At 42.7% G+C, this 20,041-nt stretch overlaps 3 protein-coding genes across 4 annotated transcripts; 2 read left to right on the top strand and 1 right to left on the bottom strand.

Annotated features, from left to right (window-relative positions):
• Window positions 1-814: 814 nt before the first annotated feature.
• Window positions 815-6,827, top strand: LOC123986049 (membrane frizzled-related protein). Its single transcript, XM_046074113.1, has 13 exons — window positions 815-868; window positions 2,137-2,242; window positions 2,704-2,841; window positions 3,073-3,240; window positions 3,397-3,616; window positions 4,393-4,523; window positions 4,613-4,738; window positions 4,827-4,903; window positions 5,018-5,166; window positions 5,299-5,429; window positions 5,784-5,918; window positions 6,197-6,324; window positions 6,480-6,827. The coding sequence occupies exons 1-13, from the start codon at window positions 815-817 to the stop codon at window positions 6,702-6,704; spliced, it is 1,788 nt and encodes a 595-aa protein (XP_045930069.1). The 3' UTR covers window positions 6,705-6,827.
• Window positions 6,828-7,147: 320 nt separating this feature from the next.
• Window positions 7,148-13,339, bottom strand: nudt8 (nudix (nucleoside diphosphate linked moiety X)-type motif 8). Of its 2 annotated transcripts, none has more exons than XM_046074060.1 (5): window positions 13,183-13,339; window positions 11,577-12,479; window positions 11,363-11,495; window positions 10,514-10,591; window positions 7,148-7,975 (listed from the first exon to the last, which is right to left on the bottom strand). In XM_046074060.1, exons 2-5 carry the CDS (start codon window positions 12,476-12,478, stop codon window positions 7,790-7,792), a joined length of 1,299 nt encoding a protein of 432 aa, XP_045930016.1. In that variant the 5' UTR covers window position 12,479; window positions 13,183-13,339; the 3' UTR covers window positions 7,148-7,789. The 2 variants fall into 2 exon arrangements, with proteins under 2 accessions (XP_045930016.1, XP_045930015.1); XM_046074059.1 differs by lacking the exon at window positions 13,183-13,339 and adding an exon at window positions 12,696-13,110.
• On the top strand, window positions 13,247-18,561 carry ftr86 (finTRIM family, member 86). Its single transcript, XM_046074058.1, has 10 exons — window positions 13,247-14,396; window positions 14,677-14,772; window positions 14,896-15,129; window positions 15,279-15,441; window positions 15,510-15,608; window positions 15,745-15,786; window positions 16,026-16,067; window positions 16,146-16,208; window positions 16,319-16,521; window positions 17,832-18,561. Exons 1-10 carry the CDS (start codon window positions 13,887-13,889, stop codon window positions 18,165-18,167), a joined length of 1,788 nt encoding a protein of 595 aa, XP_045930014.1. The 5' UTR covers window positions 13,247-13,886; the 3' UTR covers window positions 18,168-18,561.
• Window positions 18,562-20,041: the final 1,480 nt, after the last annotated feature.

Consider the following 20,041-nt stretch of genomic DNA (forward strand, 5'->3'; position numbering starts at 1 on the left):
ACTACTGCAATTTCAAATCTCACAATCTCTTCAGCACGTCTTGCTATTTTGCACCAAAAACATAACCCTGTCCTAACACTGTTGTTGTTTTGATGTCTAATTACCCAGAATTACTGCTAAATGACTGCACTGTGTCTTTGTGTGAGTGTTTTGGGGCTTAAAATGGTGTGTAGTGCTCTCATGTATTTGTATTTGTGTGTTCGTGCACCTGATCACTCAGGTTTGGAATAAAACTTTTTAGGAGCTTAAAAGATCATAATGGGGATTATATAGTGATTTAACAGGGCCCCCCACCGCCATTCCTTAACCCTTCACCCCTTCCCTGTCCTCCCTCCTTCTCCTAGGGGCTCAGTCCACTCAGCTGACTCGGCTTTGTTCAGCACTGCGAAGGAATTTCTAGAAGTATTTTGTCACCACTCTCACACCATCAAAAAACAAGAGAAATACATGTCGATGCTGCTAAAACAGACAAAAGGCCGAAGAATAGCAGCAAACATGGATGTTTTGATAGGTGGGGTTTGAACTGTGAATTATAATTTGTGTTTTTTTCCGTTTTTATCTGGAATACGTTGATGGATGTCCAACCAAGGGCTCTGCTGTGCTGGAGGAGTGAAGGCACTTTTACTATTACACTTCAGTGGAAGTTTACTGTTGGCGGACCAAAAAGTGAACAATGTTAAGAAAACCCAGGGAAACATCTTTAACTTTCCTTCATGTAGAAACAGCTCTCTTCACAATGTCACCACAGATGTGTTTATCACAACATCAGACTCTTTAAGAAGAGGAGCCCTGACAGAGTGACAGCATACTAAAGATGTCTGACCTCAGCCAAGTTGCAGTTTACTCAGACTCTTCAGATATTTATAAGGTGAGTAAAGATGGTGGTTAGATTGGTTGGCAATTGACTTGCAAACCAGGCTCTGTTTAAGGCCCATTGAGATCATCAAAGAAACTGATTTTTTTTCTGAATAGCTGGCTATAGATACATATATTTGACATGAAGTTAAAGGTTCTTCCACTTGACATAGCATTGTTTTTTGCTTATGGAAAATGTATACTTAATTTCAAGCCTTATGGACCTGGAAATCTTCCATTCCAGATCTATTTGTGCGTAGTACTGAGTTATTGTCTTGCATTGTGCAATCCTGCTTCTTCTACCAGGCATTTGCGCATTATCAGTGTAAATGTAACAGTAGTTTCTGGGTTAGTTATAAAACGAGACCATGTAACTTTTGCAGCAGCAATTACACGATTAACTTATTGGATTTCCCCTCAAGATTTTCTTCAGTCAGTTGCTTTAAAGCGGCTGTAATTGATAATTGTATGGCAACAAATTATCAAATGACAGTGTTAAGAAGGGACAGTGTGAAAGGGGTCCCTCATAGTAATGAACCTACAGAGAATATATTATATTATTAATAATTATATATATAAATATACATAATATATTATATATATTAATATATATTTAAATTATTTTACATTATATTGTTATATTATTTATCATTGTTTAGCTGTCCAGCCAACTTTGCTGTTTTGCTTCACTCTTATCGCTGCTCACACAGTGGAGCATTTAGCAGGTAAAGAGCCAGAAGCTAAAAGGGAGTGAATACTGGATTTATATTCACCAGGTGGACATAACTACTGGATTAAACTATTTGCTAACATGTTTGCCCTTTTAAACTTAAAAGGTGATGATATGTCAATATTGTTGTTTATACTGCCCCCAAGTGGCCAAAAAGAATCAGCTATTGCAGATTTAGTCACCATTATTAGGTGACCTGAGTGAAAGTGAGTTGAATTGGACTATAAAGTGAAAATAAAGAATGCAAACTGACTCAGTAATGTACGTTAATTCAGTAATATCTACACATTTTTTGACAACATTAGTTAACAGTAGCAACCCAGTGCTACTGGTCGTACCAGACCAAGTAAAGCTGTGGTGTGATTGTGTTCAAATGAGTAAATGTGTCTTTTATTGCTTATGAATTTGTTTATCTGAAAAAGAAAAAATATAATTTTTATTATTTCCAAACATTACATAGTGCTGCTTATACCTTCTTTTGTCTGTAACCACACTGAGGTTTTTTTAATTGATAGTTTTGTTTCCACTTCTTTCTGTTCTGCTTTCCACAGAATGTGTTCTGCAACCCTGCCTTTGAGCTGGAGGGGGAGCAAGAGGAGAGGGTGGAGGGATTCAGGACATCCTCGTCCACCCCTGAACCTATCAAACCGCCTGCTAGTGAGTCAGCCAATCAGCTTGCTGCTTTCTGTGACTAAACTTGAATTGTATAATGCTGCGTATGTGCATTGGATTTGTAACATTATTACATCGCTTAAGTCCAGTTTTTTAAAGAAAAGTGAGGAAGTGTGTACCAAACATGGTTATTATGGTTAAGGATTAAAGGAGATATTCACCAATTTTGACCAACGGTCAGTTTGCTGGTCATGGTTTGGCAGGTTTTCTCTAAGCTTTGGAGAATTCAATTTAAGACAATTCTTTACATGTGATGCCGTTTTACGACAAATCAGGTGTTAATTGAAAGGGAGAACGAGAATTACATCTATACAACATGCAAAAACTTCAAATAAACCAGAAATTTTAAATCATTAAAGTATCTCCTCTGACTTGTTACATATATGTTTACTTGTGTTGTGTGTGTGTGTGTGTGTGTGTGTGTGTGTGTGTGATGTGTCTTTCAGGCCCAGGCTGGGGTCTGTTTGGGGTGTGTGTTATGCGTCTGCGGGGCCCGGGTTGTGGTTGGGGGGTGGTGGTGGTCTTTGCTGCTGCCCTGCTCCTGTTGGCAGCCCTTGGACTGGCGCTGGCCCTTATCCTCACACGTGAGTCACTGACGCCCCCAGATCAGTCATCACAATGAAAAAGTCCCTAAATCCCTAAAACTGATTTAAAGGGTTTATTATCAATAAAGTGGTTTTATAACCACCAACAATTTGACCTGTTATTTGTATCTATTTTCTTTCTTTATTCTTTTTTCTCAGACATTATAATCATCTAAAATGAGCCTCATCTCTGATTAATCCCTGTGTCTTTATTTTCTGTCCCTGATTTAGAGATAAAAGGCCAGGCAGTGGAGGATCAGCTGGTCTCCACCAGCCCTGCAGACCTGCCGAGTACAGGAGATGGAGCGTCCCATACTTTACCCACAACCTCTGCCAACAGAAGTCAAGTGGACAGCACCGCCGCACTCCAGACCACCAGGATCTCTCCATCTGAAACACGTAAGATATTCAAGCAAAATGGCCATTTATATAATTTAATATCCAAAAATTTGCACCACCAGTTCCATGTCTATCTTATTCTGAAATCTTTTCTTCATTTTGTGGCCCTTTCTTTCCTTTTTGTGTAACTACGAGGCGTTCCTTTCTGTCTCTCAGGTTGTGGAGGGGTTCTGACTGACTCAGAGGGCAGTTTCAGTTCTCCAAACCACCCCGGCTCCTACCCCCCCAACTTGCTGTGTGTGTGGGTGATCCAAATCCCAACCCCCTCCGTGGTCCAGATCCACATTTCCTTTCTGACTGTAGAGGGACCGTCTCCTTGTCTGTTTGACTGGCTTGAGGTCCAGGAGCAGATCGAACAGCGCTCTGTGGTCACCAGGTCAGTCAGACCCGGACTACCCCCATGAATAAAATACTTTTCCCTCCAGACACAACAGTGGAGTCCCGTGTCAGATGTTATTTTCATACAACAGTGCCCAGTGCGGTGTTTTAAAAGTGTTTGCTTATGTTGCAAGAAGACCTTGAACTTTGCATGCCACATTTTTGGTTGCTTGTAAAGTTTTCTGTTGCACTCACTGTCACTCTTGAGAAGAATAACAAAAACACCTACAGTGTTTCTGTAAAGGTATCTCACCCAAGTAGTATAAGTGTTTGAAGGACTTAACTATTGAAGGACAGGCAATACATAAATGTGTGTTCTGGCAAATACACATGAGTGTACAAAAATGGCACAAATAGCCTGAAATTCTAAACTCAAATTAAACTAAATGCTTGTCTCACTTAGACAGTTATGTGAAACTAACTTTTCATTTCTCTACATGTCCCTAGGGTTCATGTCATTACCTAAAAAATGTTGGTAGATGGCACTAAAGGTCTGTGCATTGCACCTCTGGGTACTGAAGGCTTCTTGGAATTTTTATAGTACATGTGAATACTTTGACCTTTCTGCTTGCTTGCATTCATGGAAAATGGCGTAATATGAATTTGTGAAATTCTCAAAATGTTATGTAACGTTCTCACAAATCTTTTTAAGAATTTACAGTGCAAAGTTCAGACTGAAGTGGCAACTCCAAAACCTGCAATAAGGAGGGTAAAAAACTGATTATCCAAACAAAAGGTTAAGATTATTACAAGGTCTATCCTTCTCTCCTGCAGGTTCTGTGGTAACGTAGCACCACCAACAGTCAACACAAACAGCAGCACAGTGTGGGTCACCTTCCGCTCTGATGGCAGCATCGCAGGCAGCGGCTTCACTGCACAGTACAGGGCCATTCTGCCTGCACACAGTCAGTAGTGGGCATGCGCATTTGCAAATACATGCACCTTGCGCTCATGCCCATTTAAATTTATGTCCATCTACTGTGTGTTTTCTCAGAGAGCTGCTCCAGGGAAGAGTTCATGTGTGACAGCGGTCGCTGTCTGCTGCCTGTGTCTGTGTGTGACGGTCATCCGAACTGCCATGACCGAACAGATGAAGCAAACTGCAGCCATAAACACAAAGGTGCGAGCATGACAAAGTTAGAAACAAAAGGTAAACACACTTACAGAGGACATAAGAGTGAACTCGCTGACATGGTTTGTCCTCACAGAATGTGGAGGGCAGAAGACCGGGCCGGATGGTTACCTGTCAAGTCCAAACCACCCCAGGCCTTATCCCCACCAGCAGGTATTATTTATCTTCTTAAACACATTAGACTGCAAAACAAACTCCAAATTGGCTATTACATTGATGTGAAACTTGTGGTTTTCAGTAACCCCTTGTCCCTCTGTTTCCTATCAGTTGTGCATTTGGTATATATCTGTTGAGGAGGGTCACATAATCACACTGCACTTCAGGAACTTCAGCCTGGAAACTCAGGATGTGTGTGAGTTTGATTACGTGGAGGTGCACGACAACGTCGATACTGGAAATGGGAGAGTGCTGGGAAGGTGAGACCCACCAAAGCCTTAATCTTAATGTTAAATACAAATTTACAATCACTATACCTTCAATAACTTGTGTGAGTTATATATAAAAAAAACATGTTCTGAAGCAGCTTTTGTTTTCTCCCACTGTCTCAGGTTTTGTGGTACCACCTTCCCTCCGGACCTAACCTCCTCCGGCCCCCACATGACTGTGGTGTTTGTAGCTGATGAGGGAGTGGCCGACAGCGGCTTCAACGCAACATACCAGGCTGTGTCTGTACTAAACAGTGAGTTCTTGCTTTCTTATAAAGCCAATTCATGTTCAACCAAAGTATTACGGGTGCCTTTGGTTTTTCCCCTGCCTCTGACCCTTCTTACTTTGTTCCTTCCCTCTTTAATTGCTTTCCTTCCTCATTCCTTCAAGTTTTACCTCTTATGACCATCTTTTCTTTCTCCTCTGACCTACATTTACTGTTCAAAAACTGGCATCTTATACCTGACGCTTTGTCATATGAAGGCCCAAATTCGTATCCTATTCCAGCACTTTCTCCCTTTCCCTATGCCTCTTCCTTTGCTCTTCACGTCACTTTTTGCTTTCTTTAACCCTCCCCTGTGTGTTTTCTTCTTTATTATATTTAAAGGGACATGTGGTCCCAGCCAGTTTGCCTGCACGACAGGGGTGTGTCTTCAGCAGCAGTGGTTGTGTGATGGATGGAACGACTGCCCTGATGGAGCAGATGAACAAGGCTGTGGCAACTCCACCTACCCTCCCTTCAGTGAGTTATCTCTGACCCCAATCAGAGTCCCAGTAGAGAGTCACGGACACAGTTGCTTTTGTTTTCAGAGCCAGAGTTTTGATGTTGAAATCACTCACTTATCTTTGCAGGACAGAGATGATTTGTCATAAGCAAACTCAACAAAACAGAAGCATGTATCTTTGATTATATCATAATTGTGTATTACTGGAAGGTGTGGTTCCCAAAATGCCAAATATTAGTGCTAATGTTTAATGTAAAATAACAATACAAATGATTTCTTTTCTCCATGCCCTCAGCTTCATCCTGTGAGTTCATAGAGGTGGAGATGTGTCAAGGGCTCAGCTACAACCTCACCTCATTCCCAAACATCTGGCTGTCCATCGCTGATCAGAGAGAAGCTGCCACACTCCTGCGGCAGTACCGGGTATTCATCATTTACCTGAATTACCTGTGTTTTCTTGTTCCTGCTGTATAAGCTTCAAAAATTGGGTGGCACAAACGCACGCAAACTGACGGATATAGTTTCTTTTAGCTCTACAAGCGCAACAGTCAACCTCACAAACTCCTTTTTGTCGTCAGGTGCTGATGGAGCTGGCATGCTTCGAGCCGTTGCGGAGGCTGGTGTGCGGCATGTTTTTGCCCCAGTGCAGTCCTCAGGGTGGCGTCCTCCAGCCCTGCCGCTCAGTCTGCTCCTCTGCTGAACAGCAATGCAGCCAAGCCCTGGATCTCTTCTCCTTCAGCTGGCCCTTCAACTGCCACCTCCTGCCGGACTCCCAGGACCCCATGGAGTGCTCGCTGCCTTGATGCTTGATCAAGAGTTTGAAGTTTCTGTTGCGGCGATGATCACCTCAGCCCCAGTATACTTTTTCAGGAGACATTTCAGACTGAATTTTACAGAGCTGGAGACTAATTTTCTGGACTTGGACCAGCAGATTCACACATTAAAGAAAAGTGTTGTAGAAAGTGGTTTGACTTGTACCATGACTGCAACCCTCACCCTGTAAAGCTAGTGGTGCGCAGAAAATTGTGAGACAGTAGCTGGTTTTAAAGTAAAGCTTTAAAGTACATAGATGAAGACGTTTGTGTAATTCAGATACTAAGTTAGTGAAATGAGTGTCCCTCGCCAGTAGAAATCACTGCTCGTCACAATCACAACTGTTGTAAACTGTCTTTTTGCACCATTTATTGCTTTTATGTCAATCATGTAAAACAGACACCACCTATGAAGAATGACTGAATATAGAGAAAACCTTTAAAACAACCTTTATTGCATTGTTCATCAACAGACCACATGAAGTGTGCTTACAACATTTCAGTGTTTATAACAGTCGAGGTTTGAGCTAGTGAGTGATAAAATGGGCACAAGCTGAATCACATGAACTCTGTTTTAGCTGCACTTCGCTAAGCAGACATGACTCATTGATTTAACTTGTTAAAAATCAATTGGTAACTGGTGGTAAAGATAACTGGTGGAAGGATTTAGAAACAGTTAAAAATAAAGCAGTACATTCTATCTAGATAAACATACATACACACGCATTCAAGCTCACGAACACACACGCAGATAGTGTTGGGTGAGAATCTGCTTTCTGATGTTGTTACTCCATAGCTTTTCCACAAATTAATGCTCTTTATCAGGGTCATCAACACGCCTGATCAATTCAATAGATTCTTATACACCCGAAGGTCAGAAAGTGCACAAGCAGAAAATTTTTTTTCCTGACTGTGATACTTTTCATTCTCCCAGAAAGGAGAATGAAAATATTTAACTGCGATTCATGCCATGATTTTGCTACACAAAGCTTGATTGCACATTTATCATAATCAAATCTTTGAGTGCTGTGCGTATGTGTGTGCTGTAAACTTTACAGGTAACCGTGATTGAGCTGCTAAGGAGGGACAATGAGTTTCAGGGTATGGTCTAGGGCGACGGCTGTCAGGCCCCACACTCGATGCTTCCCGTTACGAAACACTGGCAGGGTGTATCCGTACTTGTCACCGGTGCGGAAGTGTGTGTAGCCACGGTTCTGAGGGTTGCACAAGTGGGACAAGGACAGGGTGAAAATCTCCTCCACCTGGGACGGAAACAGACAAAGGAAGCACAGTCTGAAACTTGTGTTTTGGGTGGCGATGGAGCAATGGACAAGACACATGGCTTTGGTGTGAGAGACACGGGTTCGATTCCCTCTGTGACCCATCCACCATTGTGTCCCTGAGCAAGACATTTAACCCATCATTGCTCCAGAGGCATGCGACCTCTGACATGTATAGCAATTGTAAATCGCTTTGGATAGAAGAGTTAGCTAAAATGAAATGAATAAATGTTTTAAAAGGTGCTGTAGAAAGAAAAATAAATTATATTTCACTTGGCATAGCTGAGCAAAAACAGTTCAGTGCATGTAACTGACATACCTTGAGCCTCAATGTCCATTGTTTCCTTCTTCATATGTAAATCTCGCGCATCCAAAATACCCCCAAAAAAACGGGGAATGCCAACATGTGCTAGACTTTACGTAACATCTGGGACGTTCACACCCCCAAAGTTACATAGACCAGCCCATGTTCCAGAGTTAGCGATCATACAAACTCTCAGAGCCACAGATGTAGGTAGTGCAGCGGAGTGTGTCTCATACAAAGTGCTGATGTCCTCTGGCTGCTCTGCCTCAACTTTGTGATTTAGGAAGTTTCCTGATGGACAGATAGCTTTAATTGTTGCTAACCGCTAGCTGTTGCTAACAGTAGCTCCTCTTATCAGCCGACTCTGAACCAGCGGTCCAAAGCTTCTGTAGTAATGTTAGAGGTGTAAAGACCAACACAACCCCGGAGCACCAAGCTCCCAGTCGAAGCAGAATCAGCAACAGGTGGGGCACGGCTAACTCAGTAGCTAACTTAGTAGAAGCTGCTGTTAGCAGTAGTAACTAGTAGAACTTCGTAATCGGCAACAGTGGAAGAGCAGCCGGAGGACATCAGAGGAAAACTTAACAATATATACTCTGATCCAGTTACAATAAAACCAGAGAGTAAAGTTGCGTTTTTGTACAGTAATCAGTGAGGCCTATTTATCCATAGCTTCTGATGTGCCAATCAGAATCAAGTGGGCTTTTTAGGAAGGGGGTGCATAAAGAGACAGGAGCTAAAACAGTGTTCAGAAATTGGATGAAAAAAAGAGGTGCTGGAGCAGTGAACATTATGAGAAATACAAGATGTTTTTTTTAACATTCACTAGTTGACCACAATCAACAGATACGATTAAATGATTTATTGATAAACAAACTGAAGATGTATGATGCTTGCGGTAGCGGAATAGACATTCGAAAGCGTTGTGCGGAAGCTACGATAGAGAAATCCGCCCTTCCAGAGAAGAGATCAACTCTATAGAAACGCTGCCTACTCACTAATCAGCTCTCTTGGAAAATGACATCACCATCTGTAGGAGATCCTGCAGACTGTTTTATAGGTTGCTATGTTTGCTACGGTGATACAGATAAACTCTTGTAGGCTCAGTGTTTCCCACAGATTGACACCGTAACTGTGGCGTGGGGGGGGTGTGACTGTCACAGGTGTTATGCTGAATTATGCATGCCTGCCGAGAATTGTAGGAAAATGCATTAAAGTTCTGCTTTTAAACGCTATACTATTCTTTGTGGGGTTCATCAATAGTGATAAATGATCTATATATATATTTTATGAATGTTAATATATTATTACACTTAGTAAAAGTACCATTTCTTGAGATTCAGCAAAAACACTTTGCGTTAACAGCGTTCAAAACAGCAAAGTGTCCTGAAAGGACCTTAAGAAGTGAATTGTATAATTCAGCAAAACAGATATTGTAGGCTACCTACCAAAATTCACGGCAGGCATGCAGAATTCGGCACAACACCTGCGCTGCAAAAGGTCACTAGACCTCAGTAAGCTCACGCAGTCTACCGGAGGTAGATTGTGTCTGACATGACGGTGCTGTTTTTATTCCCCTATGTATCAAGTCAGCGAAAGTCAGCCAGTTATCTCGAACGCATCTGGAGACTACCAGTTATACAGCATGGTAACTTCGACAGCTGTTTTCCAAAATTAACATAGCTTAATATCTAGGCTCCTTACATTCTTGCTAATAACTGTTTTGAAGATGGGTCTCTGACATTGACAGCGTTGTGTTGGACAGATTTGTGTAGCGGTGTTTGATACCAACCATTCAATTCAGTGTTTCCCATACATAGGTTTTACTTTGGCGGGCTGCCCAGGTAGATTAACAGCCACCCAAGTAAATTTGGCGACCCATTTTAAAATCGTTCTTGATTGCAGCGCTGCGCAGCGCATATTCGCTCCGCACATTGTCTCACTCGGTCGCTCGCTCTCTCTCGCAAACACGGACAACCGACCCGTCATTGATACGCTGATGCCAGTGGACTTGTTCATGCCTGTGATTGGTCATCTGCTGCTGCTGGAAAAAAATAAAATCACTGACTAAGCTGTATAAAATTTTAGTTAATAAATACATAACCACCATCTTCACCGTGTCCAAAATAAAACCTCCAGCCATTTAAACACGCGGAAACCTGCCCATTTCAAGTAGATATAAAATACAGGATGTGCTAAAAATAGGATGACTATACCTCTCCAGGGTTTGGTTTGAAGGACATCTCCTCTAGGGGACCAAGGTTAGCCAGCACAGGAGCAATCACCATCCCTGACTAGTGGGAATCAGTGTCAGAATCAGACAAGACACAGATTTATTATTCATAATGATCACATTATGATCAATGCTCTGAAATTTAGAACACATTAGACAAGTATAACAAACAGTTTAAAAATGAAACTGATATTTTATTAATAATGAAGATAGATTCAGCTGTGGCCTAACTTTATTGCAACAACGAGTCTGTACAGCAGTAGACATAAACATAAGTGTCTACGGGCCTAATTATGCTAAATTTAAAAACGTAGTGCCAGAACAACTTGGGAATTTATCAAGTAGTCATTTGACAGAAAATTAAACAATTTTGTGAAGTGATTTCTCTCATCATCATTTGTAAATTGAATATTTGGGGGTTTTAGACAGCAGGTCTGACAAAACAATGACAATGTTTCAGCATTATTTACTATCATTATTTTATGCTAACATTTCTAGACAGTGATCAATCTAAAAAAATTTTTGACAGACTAATAGATTATTGTTAGTTGCACCTGTACGTAAGACTTTTTAAGCCCTTTTCGAAACTAATGACAAGAAATATAATAAAAACACAATGCTAAAAATAAATTGATAGAGTGTTTCTCCAATCAAATCAAGCCCTCAGTGGAGCTTCAGTTTTAAAATACCGTCATAGATTCATAAGAGAAAAAAATAAATAAATATATAAAACAAATATTTCAATATGAAATTGTAAGTCATTTCATAAAATTACGCCAAATGGCACAAGAACCATCACATGGTTTAAACTCTTAACAGCACTTGCACTCACCATGTCCCTGAGAGGCTTCAGGATACCCCACACCCTCTCTGTCGCCACATTGACACCCAGCTCCTCCCTGGCTTCCCTCAACGCTGTGGCCACCACATCTCTGTCTGAGGGGTCACTCTTTCCTCCTGCAAAACTACAAATAATTGGACATGAGACACAGTGGTCTACTGCTCGTTTACAAAACAACATAACCTGTTTCTCGCCTGCCACTCACCTGACATCTCCCTTGTGCCGGCCCTTCAGTGTGCTGGAGCGCAGAGTGAAGAGAAACACCGGCTCCCCCTCAACAGAGCAGAGAGAAACCAGGACTGACGCCCATTTCCCCTGGTTCTTTCCCTGGCTCTGACTGGCCCCCTTTCCTCCCTTGTTCACCTCGTACAGCTTCAAGTTGGGCCTCAGGCTTTGTCGACACCGGTTTTCATTTTCCAGGGATAGACAGTCTCTCCAGGTGTCTGCCACATGAGGGGCAGCCTGATGAGCAGCTCTGGTTTGGTGAAAAGAAAGGCTGGAGGGTTGCAGTCTATTGTGAAATTGATTTATAATCCATTCCTTATGCGTCGACAAGCTAAAAGGTCTAACAAAGTGCTGCCTGTAATATAAATGGCTTTGAAGAAGGTTACACTGAGTCTTATTGGTTAAACTGAGTGAAGGTTGGCAAAACTCCCAAGGCCTTCTCTGGGTTTGAAGGCAAGTTGTGTTGCTTAAACAGTCCCGGTGAGCGCTCACAGCTTTGAGGTTTTGACCCAAATCTTCCACTACAGTGCATTTCCACAAATCTGATGCTCGCTTGGCTTTTACAGAGGGAGAAACCTGAGGGGGTGGATGATGGCGGGACAAAACCGCTTTGTATAGGAGGTTTTGAGATGAAGCCTCTCTCAGCTGATGATTATCACAGTCCAAGCATAACAGCTGTGTTGAACAGGATCCCCTCTCTGTGGACACCGACGACCCCTCCTTACTTTCCCGGATCCCTTCATCTCTCTTTTCCTTCGCTGCTCTTACAGCCTGCCATCCAGCACCAGCGTGCTCAGAGATAGCAGAGAGCTGGGATTCTCTCAGCAGCAGCAATGCCCTTACGGGACAAGACCAAGTCAGGATCCGATGTCCCCTAAACATCCTACAAAAAGAAACATACGCGCATCAGTCAACCAGGCTCAGGTCATTGTGCTCACCGGACAATTACACCAGCATGTGAAGTTCAGTCTATCTCACGCCTGACTCCACCTGCAGTGATTACGTCTTAGTGAAAACGTACCGTCAGACAGGCTCGGTAAAAACCCAGCTGATATGAGCTCAGAGATTTACCGAAACTAAACACACCACTGTAACTTACCACTGTGACATTATCTTCAACGGATCCGAAAAACGTCCATCTTAGCTTAAATTCTCCAAACCCACAAAGTTCATCTGTTAGTCCCCAAGTTTGCTGAGTTCCTTCGTAGTCAAACTTTGACTTTATTAGCTACAGCAGCCAGTTAGCTACTAGCCCAGTTTTGTTAGCTACGCTGACAATTTAACAGTTAAGTCACATCTGGGGTGTCGGGTTTATGCCGAACAGTCGCCTTAGTAACGTTGTCAAGATTTTCTTTGGGTCGTATATCAGCTGCTGAAGTGTACCCAGGCTAATTAGCCTGCTAACACATTAGCATAAAACTGGCAACAACAAAACAAAAACAAAGCGGCGTTAATGTCTTATCCCGACGCTAAAATTAAAAGGTTGTCAATGTCAACATCCGACGTGTCCTACACGCACCCGAAAAACACGCGGGTAACCCATTTCAGGTTTTAATATTATTTAAGTGAAATCGTTAAACACTCACCTTAATAGTTGAATCAAACACAGCTGGCCTCTCGCCTAGCTGTCCGGCGTCCTGCCACTAGTCAATATGGCGCTGAGCAGCTTCAGGCGCGTCAGTGTTGCCCTCACTGCGCTGTGAGGACGCCCAACTCATTTCACATTCTCATCATTATGGAACCTCCCATCTCACCCCATTTTTTGCAATTGACATCATTAGTCACGTCCTCACAGGGGAAAAACCAGTCTGCCCTCATTGGATGTATTAACCAGGTCTCCTCTAGACTTCATTGTAATTTTAGTTTCTACTGAGACTAACACCCCTGTAAGGCTCAAATTCTGAGCAATAGACTATAGGATGACATTGTTGGTCATTAATTAATTAATTTTCATTCCATCAACTTGCCATTAGTTCATGAGGCCTACTGAATTTCATTTGACAAACTTGGAAGCACCTGTGACATGAGGAAGAGAAACTCCCTCACCCCACCTGTTTTACCAGCCCCACCCTGAGCCCATGTTGCCTCAGTTTTTAAGCAGCATGTGACTCAAGTGAACTGGCATTTCAGTCTTGCCATCCACGGGTGTCTTTGCTTTAATTTAAAAGACTTACTACCATTATTTCTAGTTCTGTAGCCTATTCAAACAGGGAACCTTGCGGCTGTCCATACATCTAGGTCTGACTTCCAAGAAATCTAGCTCAGGCTTCTTCGTTCCACCCAGCACCATATGGCATCAGCCTGGTCTGAAGAGGAGACCTTTGTCTGCTCAGTATGCCTGGATACGCTGAAGGACCCGGCCACTCTACCCTGCGGACATTCATACTGCTTGGCTTGTATCCAGAGTCACTGGGACAAGAGAGACCGCAAGGGTCAGTACAGCTGCCCCCAGTGTAGGCAGGTCTTTAACCCTCGACCCTCACTGGCCAAGAGCACTGTGCTAGTGCAGGCTATGGAGAAACTGAGAACCAACAGCCTCAAGCAAAGCCTCTCCACAGCTGTCTCCTCTGTACCACCATTGATACCTACATACCTGGAGGTCCCACCAGATAGAGGTCCACGCCAGGGCAGCTTGTACCCGCAGCTTCCAACAATGGACCCGAGACTTTGCCCTCAACACAACCGACCCCTGGACCTGTTTTGCCATGAAGACAAAGAGAGCGTGTGTGAGGTCTGTTGTCAAGAAGGACACCATGGACATCGTGTGCTCAAACCACAGGAGGAGAGGAAGGAGAGACAGGTATGGAATGGACAAGTGCTGATTTTTGTGGGGGTGGAGAGATGAGGTGCAGGTGAATCAAGAAATTTTGTCACATTCCAAAATGTAGCTAAACCTGAAGTACCTGTAAAACGGCAGCCTTTACTGTGCACTTCTGTCAAATGTGTGGAAATGGTCTTTCTCTTATTCAAGGGGATTTTCTGGCCAAAATATTTTACAAATGATTCATCACCAAGTACAATCCAGCGTCTTTTCTATACTAAGTGTTTGTGTATGCTTGTCTGTGTGTGTACATGTCTAGAAAGAGTTTGTTCATATGCAGATAGACATACAGAAGAGAATCCAGGAGACTGACAAGAAGCTTAAAGAAGTCCCAAGCGTTGCTCGCCAACACAAGGCAAGTGACAGATATGATTGTTTGCGTCCTAAGTCACCATTTCTAATGTTTAGCTTGTGGTCCTGTTTCTGATTTAAATTATTTGTACCCTTTATCCTTCTGTTCCTCTCTGTGCTCTCCCAGGCCTTGGTACAGGCTGTAGAGCATGAGAGCACCGATGTATTCTCGGACCTTGTCAAGAATGTGAATCAAACAGGCATCCAGGTTAGTGAGCTCCTCAGCAACCATGAGACCTCCTTAGGCAGCCAGGTTGAGGGGCAGATCCACAGACTGGAGCAGGAGGTGGCACAGCTGCACTGGAAGAATGAAGAGCTGAACAGGCTGGCTGACATGCAGGACGATGTTTGTTTTTTGAAGGTAATTAGTGTGAGGCAGGGTGTTGCTGGAAATCGATTTGTAGTTGGTATTTAATTGGCTAAATAAAGAATAAGACTCAGGTGTTTAATAAAATGAGAACAGCTATTTTATTTTAATTGTTATGCTTTGTGTCATCATCCGTCCTCAAGAATTTCCTCAGCATGGAGCCGCTGGATCAGATGGGTGCCACAGAAGAGTCAATACTGAGTCAGGAGGAAGCGGTGCTAGCCTCTGTCCGCTCAGCAGTGAAAGAACTACAAGACTCGATTCAGGACCTCTGCAAAGCCGGCCTGGCCAAGATCGTCACATTAGGTCTGTCTTGTCTTGTCTTCTCTTCTCTCTTCTTCTTCAGGGAGTCACAACTTCTTCTTTCTTTGTAGTGAATCATGATCCTGTAGCTTCAACACACAACGCTGCAACTGTACCAGCAGGCACTACAGGAACTTATAACATTGGTCAGGCCACTGTACAAAACACAGGTACAGTAATATCACTCATTGCGATACAAGCACAGCATATGCTCAAGCTGAGAGCAAGTTTGTTTCTACAATTATAAACTGAAGATGAGGACACCTTCAGATGTGTATCTCACACGTTGTCCACTCTTTTCTGTAGTGTATGAGATGACAGACCCTCTACCACCTTTACAGCCTCAAGGTAAGTTACTTTAGAAACTGATGCTGTATGTCTCTGGCTCATAAATCTAATTCTTTTGGACCTGAGAACATTTAAATGTGGCTGTTAGAAAATCCCTCCATCTATATGTCCCGAATGTTAGAAAAAGAGAGCCTGCTACAGCACATGAAAAAAGTTTGAGGGATGTTAGTTGTGATGGAGTTAGTTTGGTTTACCTGTTCCTTTTTGTTTCCTCTCTTCCCATCTCTCTGGACATGAAGCTTCAGCCCCCGCTCAACCCTCCCCATCTCCTCAACCTGAAGGTAAATTCAAAAGCATTCACACTGCCTGTACATATCAAATGACTTATATAGTATAATTTTTATTTTTTTTCCCCCTAGCACCTCCTGTAACCACAGTGGGACTTAATCCGGAACCAAAGACAAGAGGAGAATTGCTCAAATGTGAGTTCATCATACACCACAAAATGAAATATTAATGAGTATCGGTGTCAAATGGGGATCTGGGGGTGAGGGGGGGCAGTTTTGATGCATAATGCATGTTCTCCCTTCAGTTCGCTTTGAACCCACCATGGACCCCAACTCTGCGTATCGCCATGTGCAGCTGTCAGATGGAGATCATAAGGCCACGATGCGGGCTGAGAACCTGAACCCACCAGACCATCCTGAACGCTTCCACTTCTGGAGACAGCTTCTCTGCAGAGAGCCCCTGGCAGGGAGCCCATACTACTGGGAGGTGGAGTGGACTGGCCAGAAGGTGAGTCCTTGGACATCAGTGGGGAAATGGGTGGTTTCAGTGAGGTCTATGCTTCATACAGTAAATTATTGGAAATCTTTGCTGGCTTTAAAATTATTTTAAATGAACTTAAAGCAGACAGCAACTGAGACCCGTTGACTCAAAACAGTGTCACAAAAATAAGCAGAAAGTTGGCCGTGAATATTATCTCTCATCCCTTTGCTAATCTTGGATATGAAAATACTTTATTTACAGGTTTTAACCAAAATATACCTGGATTTTATGTCCCCTCACACCCCAAAAGGCTGCATCTGCTTGCTACAAGAGGTCACCATTGAAGCCATTGTACTGTAAGGCAAGCCCTAATGTAATGAGCACAGCTCAGAAAATCCTTTCATTAAGACAAAGTCAGGAGAAAAATGCAAATGAGTGGCTGATTATGCACCACTTTCCCTCTAACCAAAAACCTGTGTTTAAAATATACACTGACATACATTCTCTTATTTTTATTTTTGGCCACGCTTGCAGTTTTGTTTTAGAGATGGGAGGTTTGGCTCTTTTTACTGACTTGAGTTTATACGAGGCAGTAAAGAGAGTCAGGTTTTCAAGGCAGTCAAGTCACACAGACCTTGGTGAATCCACTGCCAGCCCCAGCGCCCATAGAGCATGCTCACCAGGCTTGCTCCAGACTGACTTGGTGAACTAGTTGATGGAAATGAGGAGTTGTGACTCCCGAATCAGTAAAAAGAGTTGTTCATATCAAACACTCACATCACTACTTGGTTTTAGGAAAGACAATGTTGGAATCTTTACCAAAGAATGACAGTCACCGGAGATTTAATTAATGATCTTTACTTGCAAGGAGCCAATACATGCACTGCAATGACCACAGAACTGACTGACGAAAGGCTCGACATTCTGCTTTTAAACAGTTGGTTACCCCCATTGTTTTCCATGTCATTACAAGGTAGCTGAACCTTCATCCACGTCACAAAGACAGGAACTGTTATCTAGCTCACCCATCGGCGTTTCCTGTCTCTCTATGTACCAGTCCCTGTTTTTAAGTTCACTGAGGGTGTATAAGTTCACCAAAAATGTAGGTCGGTCGGTCCACTACTTTGGTCCAGACTGAATCTCACAACTTTTGGAAAGCTCCTCACAGAGCTCTTCTTAATAAATACAAAAAGCCCTAGGTATAACCTTCAAAAACTTGGAAAACATCAGTACCGACATCCCTCTACATATTGTTTTTATGTATTAAATGAAATTTTACCCCCTCCGTGCCGTTTTCAATTTTATTTTATATTTTTTTCCCCTGTTCCACCGTACAGATCACCATTGGCGTGGCCTACAGGGAGATGGAACGTAAAAGTTCTGATGATAAAAGCCGTTTGGGCCACAATGCTCTGTCCTGGAGTTTGTACTGGTCTGGAACCGGCTTCTCCTTCTGGCACAATGGCCAAGAAAAACTACTGGGCTCCTCTAAGGCTCGACGGATTGGCGTCTATCTGGACCAGCATGCAGGGATTCTGGCTTTTTACCGCGTCACCAGTAACCAGGCGAATCTCATCTACTGTCACCAGACCCAGTTCACTGGCCCACTGTACCCAGGGATCAGGTTTTGGGAACGTGTAGGGGCCACAGTGACTGTTTGCAAATTGGACTGATGGGCTGTTGTGTTTATTTATTTTTTTTATATATAACCTGCTTATCTGGTTAGAAGCATGTGACACATTGAAATAGTAAGGAAGCACGTGTGTTTAGCCCTGGGGATCCTTCTAATGAGGAAACAAATGTTTAGGAATTTCTGGTTTTCATGACATTCCCTTTGCAACAAACTTTATTGATGTGATGTAAATTTTCTTAAAGTATTTGTAAGTAATAAAAGAGCAGTAAACACACAAACGTCATATTTTTTCATATGCTTTGACATTACTGTTAACATCTCTTAAAGTGTTTAAGTATTCTGTGGAAATTTTGACTGTTGATGGTTTGAGTAGCCCTCAGTAATGGTGTGAATATTAACGATTCTGTACGCACACCTTGACTAAAAAGTTGAGATGTTATTCGTTAGCCTGCCATGCAGAGTGTGTCTACTGCGCTATTTGTGTTTAATGAAAGAATTATAGCTCTCTTGGAGGAAACATTTTGAGTCTTTTCTCTCTTTTTTCCAAACATTCACAAGCAAAGCCTTGCTTTCTGCTGGTAAACTCAAGTAATTCAACACTATTCAAAGGACAATGAAACTCTCATTTTACATGTAGTGGCAACAACTAATTGTGTCTTCCCCCGATTGAAAAAGCTGGACAAATTAGATGAGTTGTAATGAACACTGGTGGCTTTAGTGTGTAAAAGATTTATTTTAGAGATGGGGGGGGGCGGAACCGCACTATCAATGTTCAGCATGTTATGGACTGCAAAATCATGCAAAATCTCAGTCTCGGCTAACCTCAATGATAGCTCTCAACTTTTGCCTCTTAAACTGGTTTATGGGAATCAACCTCCACAGTATTTTCAGCGCTGCAAATGATCATGTTACTCTGTCACTTGTCAACACAGGACAAAAAAATCTTCATGAGCAGAGTGAACCTTGTGGACAACTTGCCTTAGAGGATAGTTGAGACCTGACCTAAATCTACAACACAAAGCCCTGAAGGGTGTGTGTGCGCACATGCATATTTGTGAAGCCCCCACCCAAAAGGTAATTAGTTAAGGTATACAAGTGAATATCTTAACAGGTATGAAGGCAAAAAGTGGTAGACTATAAGGGAAACAGGGAGGAACCATATGAAGGCCAGAAAAATAGAATTGATGGGAAATACACACACATACACTAACCGGCCACTTTATTAGGTACACCAGTTTTAATTGCTTGTTAACACAAATAGCTAATCAGCCAATAACATGGTCAAGGTAGACATGGTCAAGACAACTTGCTGAAGTTAAAACTGATTATCAGAATGGGGAAGAAAGGGGATTTGACTTTGAACGTGGCATGGTTGTTGGTGCCAGACAGGTGACAAGTGCTGTTCTGCTGGGATTTTCATGCACAGCCATCTCTAGAGTTTACAGAGAATGGTCTGAAAAAGACAAAATATCCAATGAGTGTTAGTTGTGTGGACGAAAACGCCTTATTGATGTCAGAGGAGAATGGGCAGACTGGTTCAAGATGACAGAAAGGCAACAGTAACTCAAATAATCACTCGTTACAACCAAGGTATGCAGAATACCATCTCTGAACGCACAACACGTCAAACCTTGAAGCAGATGGGCTGCAGCAGCATAAGACCACACTGGGGGCCACTCCTGTCAGCTACGAACAGGAAACTGAGGCAACAATTCACACAGGCTCACCCACATTGGACAGCTGAAGACTAGAAAAACCTTGCCTGGCCTGATGAGTCTCGAGTTCAGCTGCAACATTCAGATGGTAGGGTCAGGATTTGGTGTAAACAACAATAAAGCGTGGATCCATCCTGCCTCGTACCAACTGTTCAGGCTGGTGGTGTAATGGTGTGAGGGACATAATCTAGGTGCACAT

Source organism: Micropterus dolomieu, linkage group LG17, assembly GCF_021292245.1.
Source record: "Micropterus dolomieu isolate WLL.071019.BEF.003 ecotype Adirondacks linkage group LG17, ASM2129224v1, whole genome shotgun sequence".
Taxonomy (NCBI): Eukaryota; Metazoa; Chordata; class Actinopteri; order Centrarchiformes; family Centrarchidae; genus Micropterus; species Micropterus dolomieu.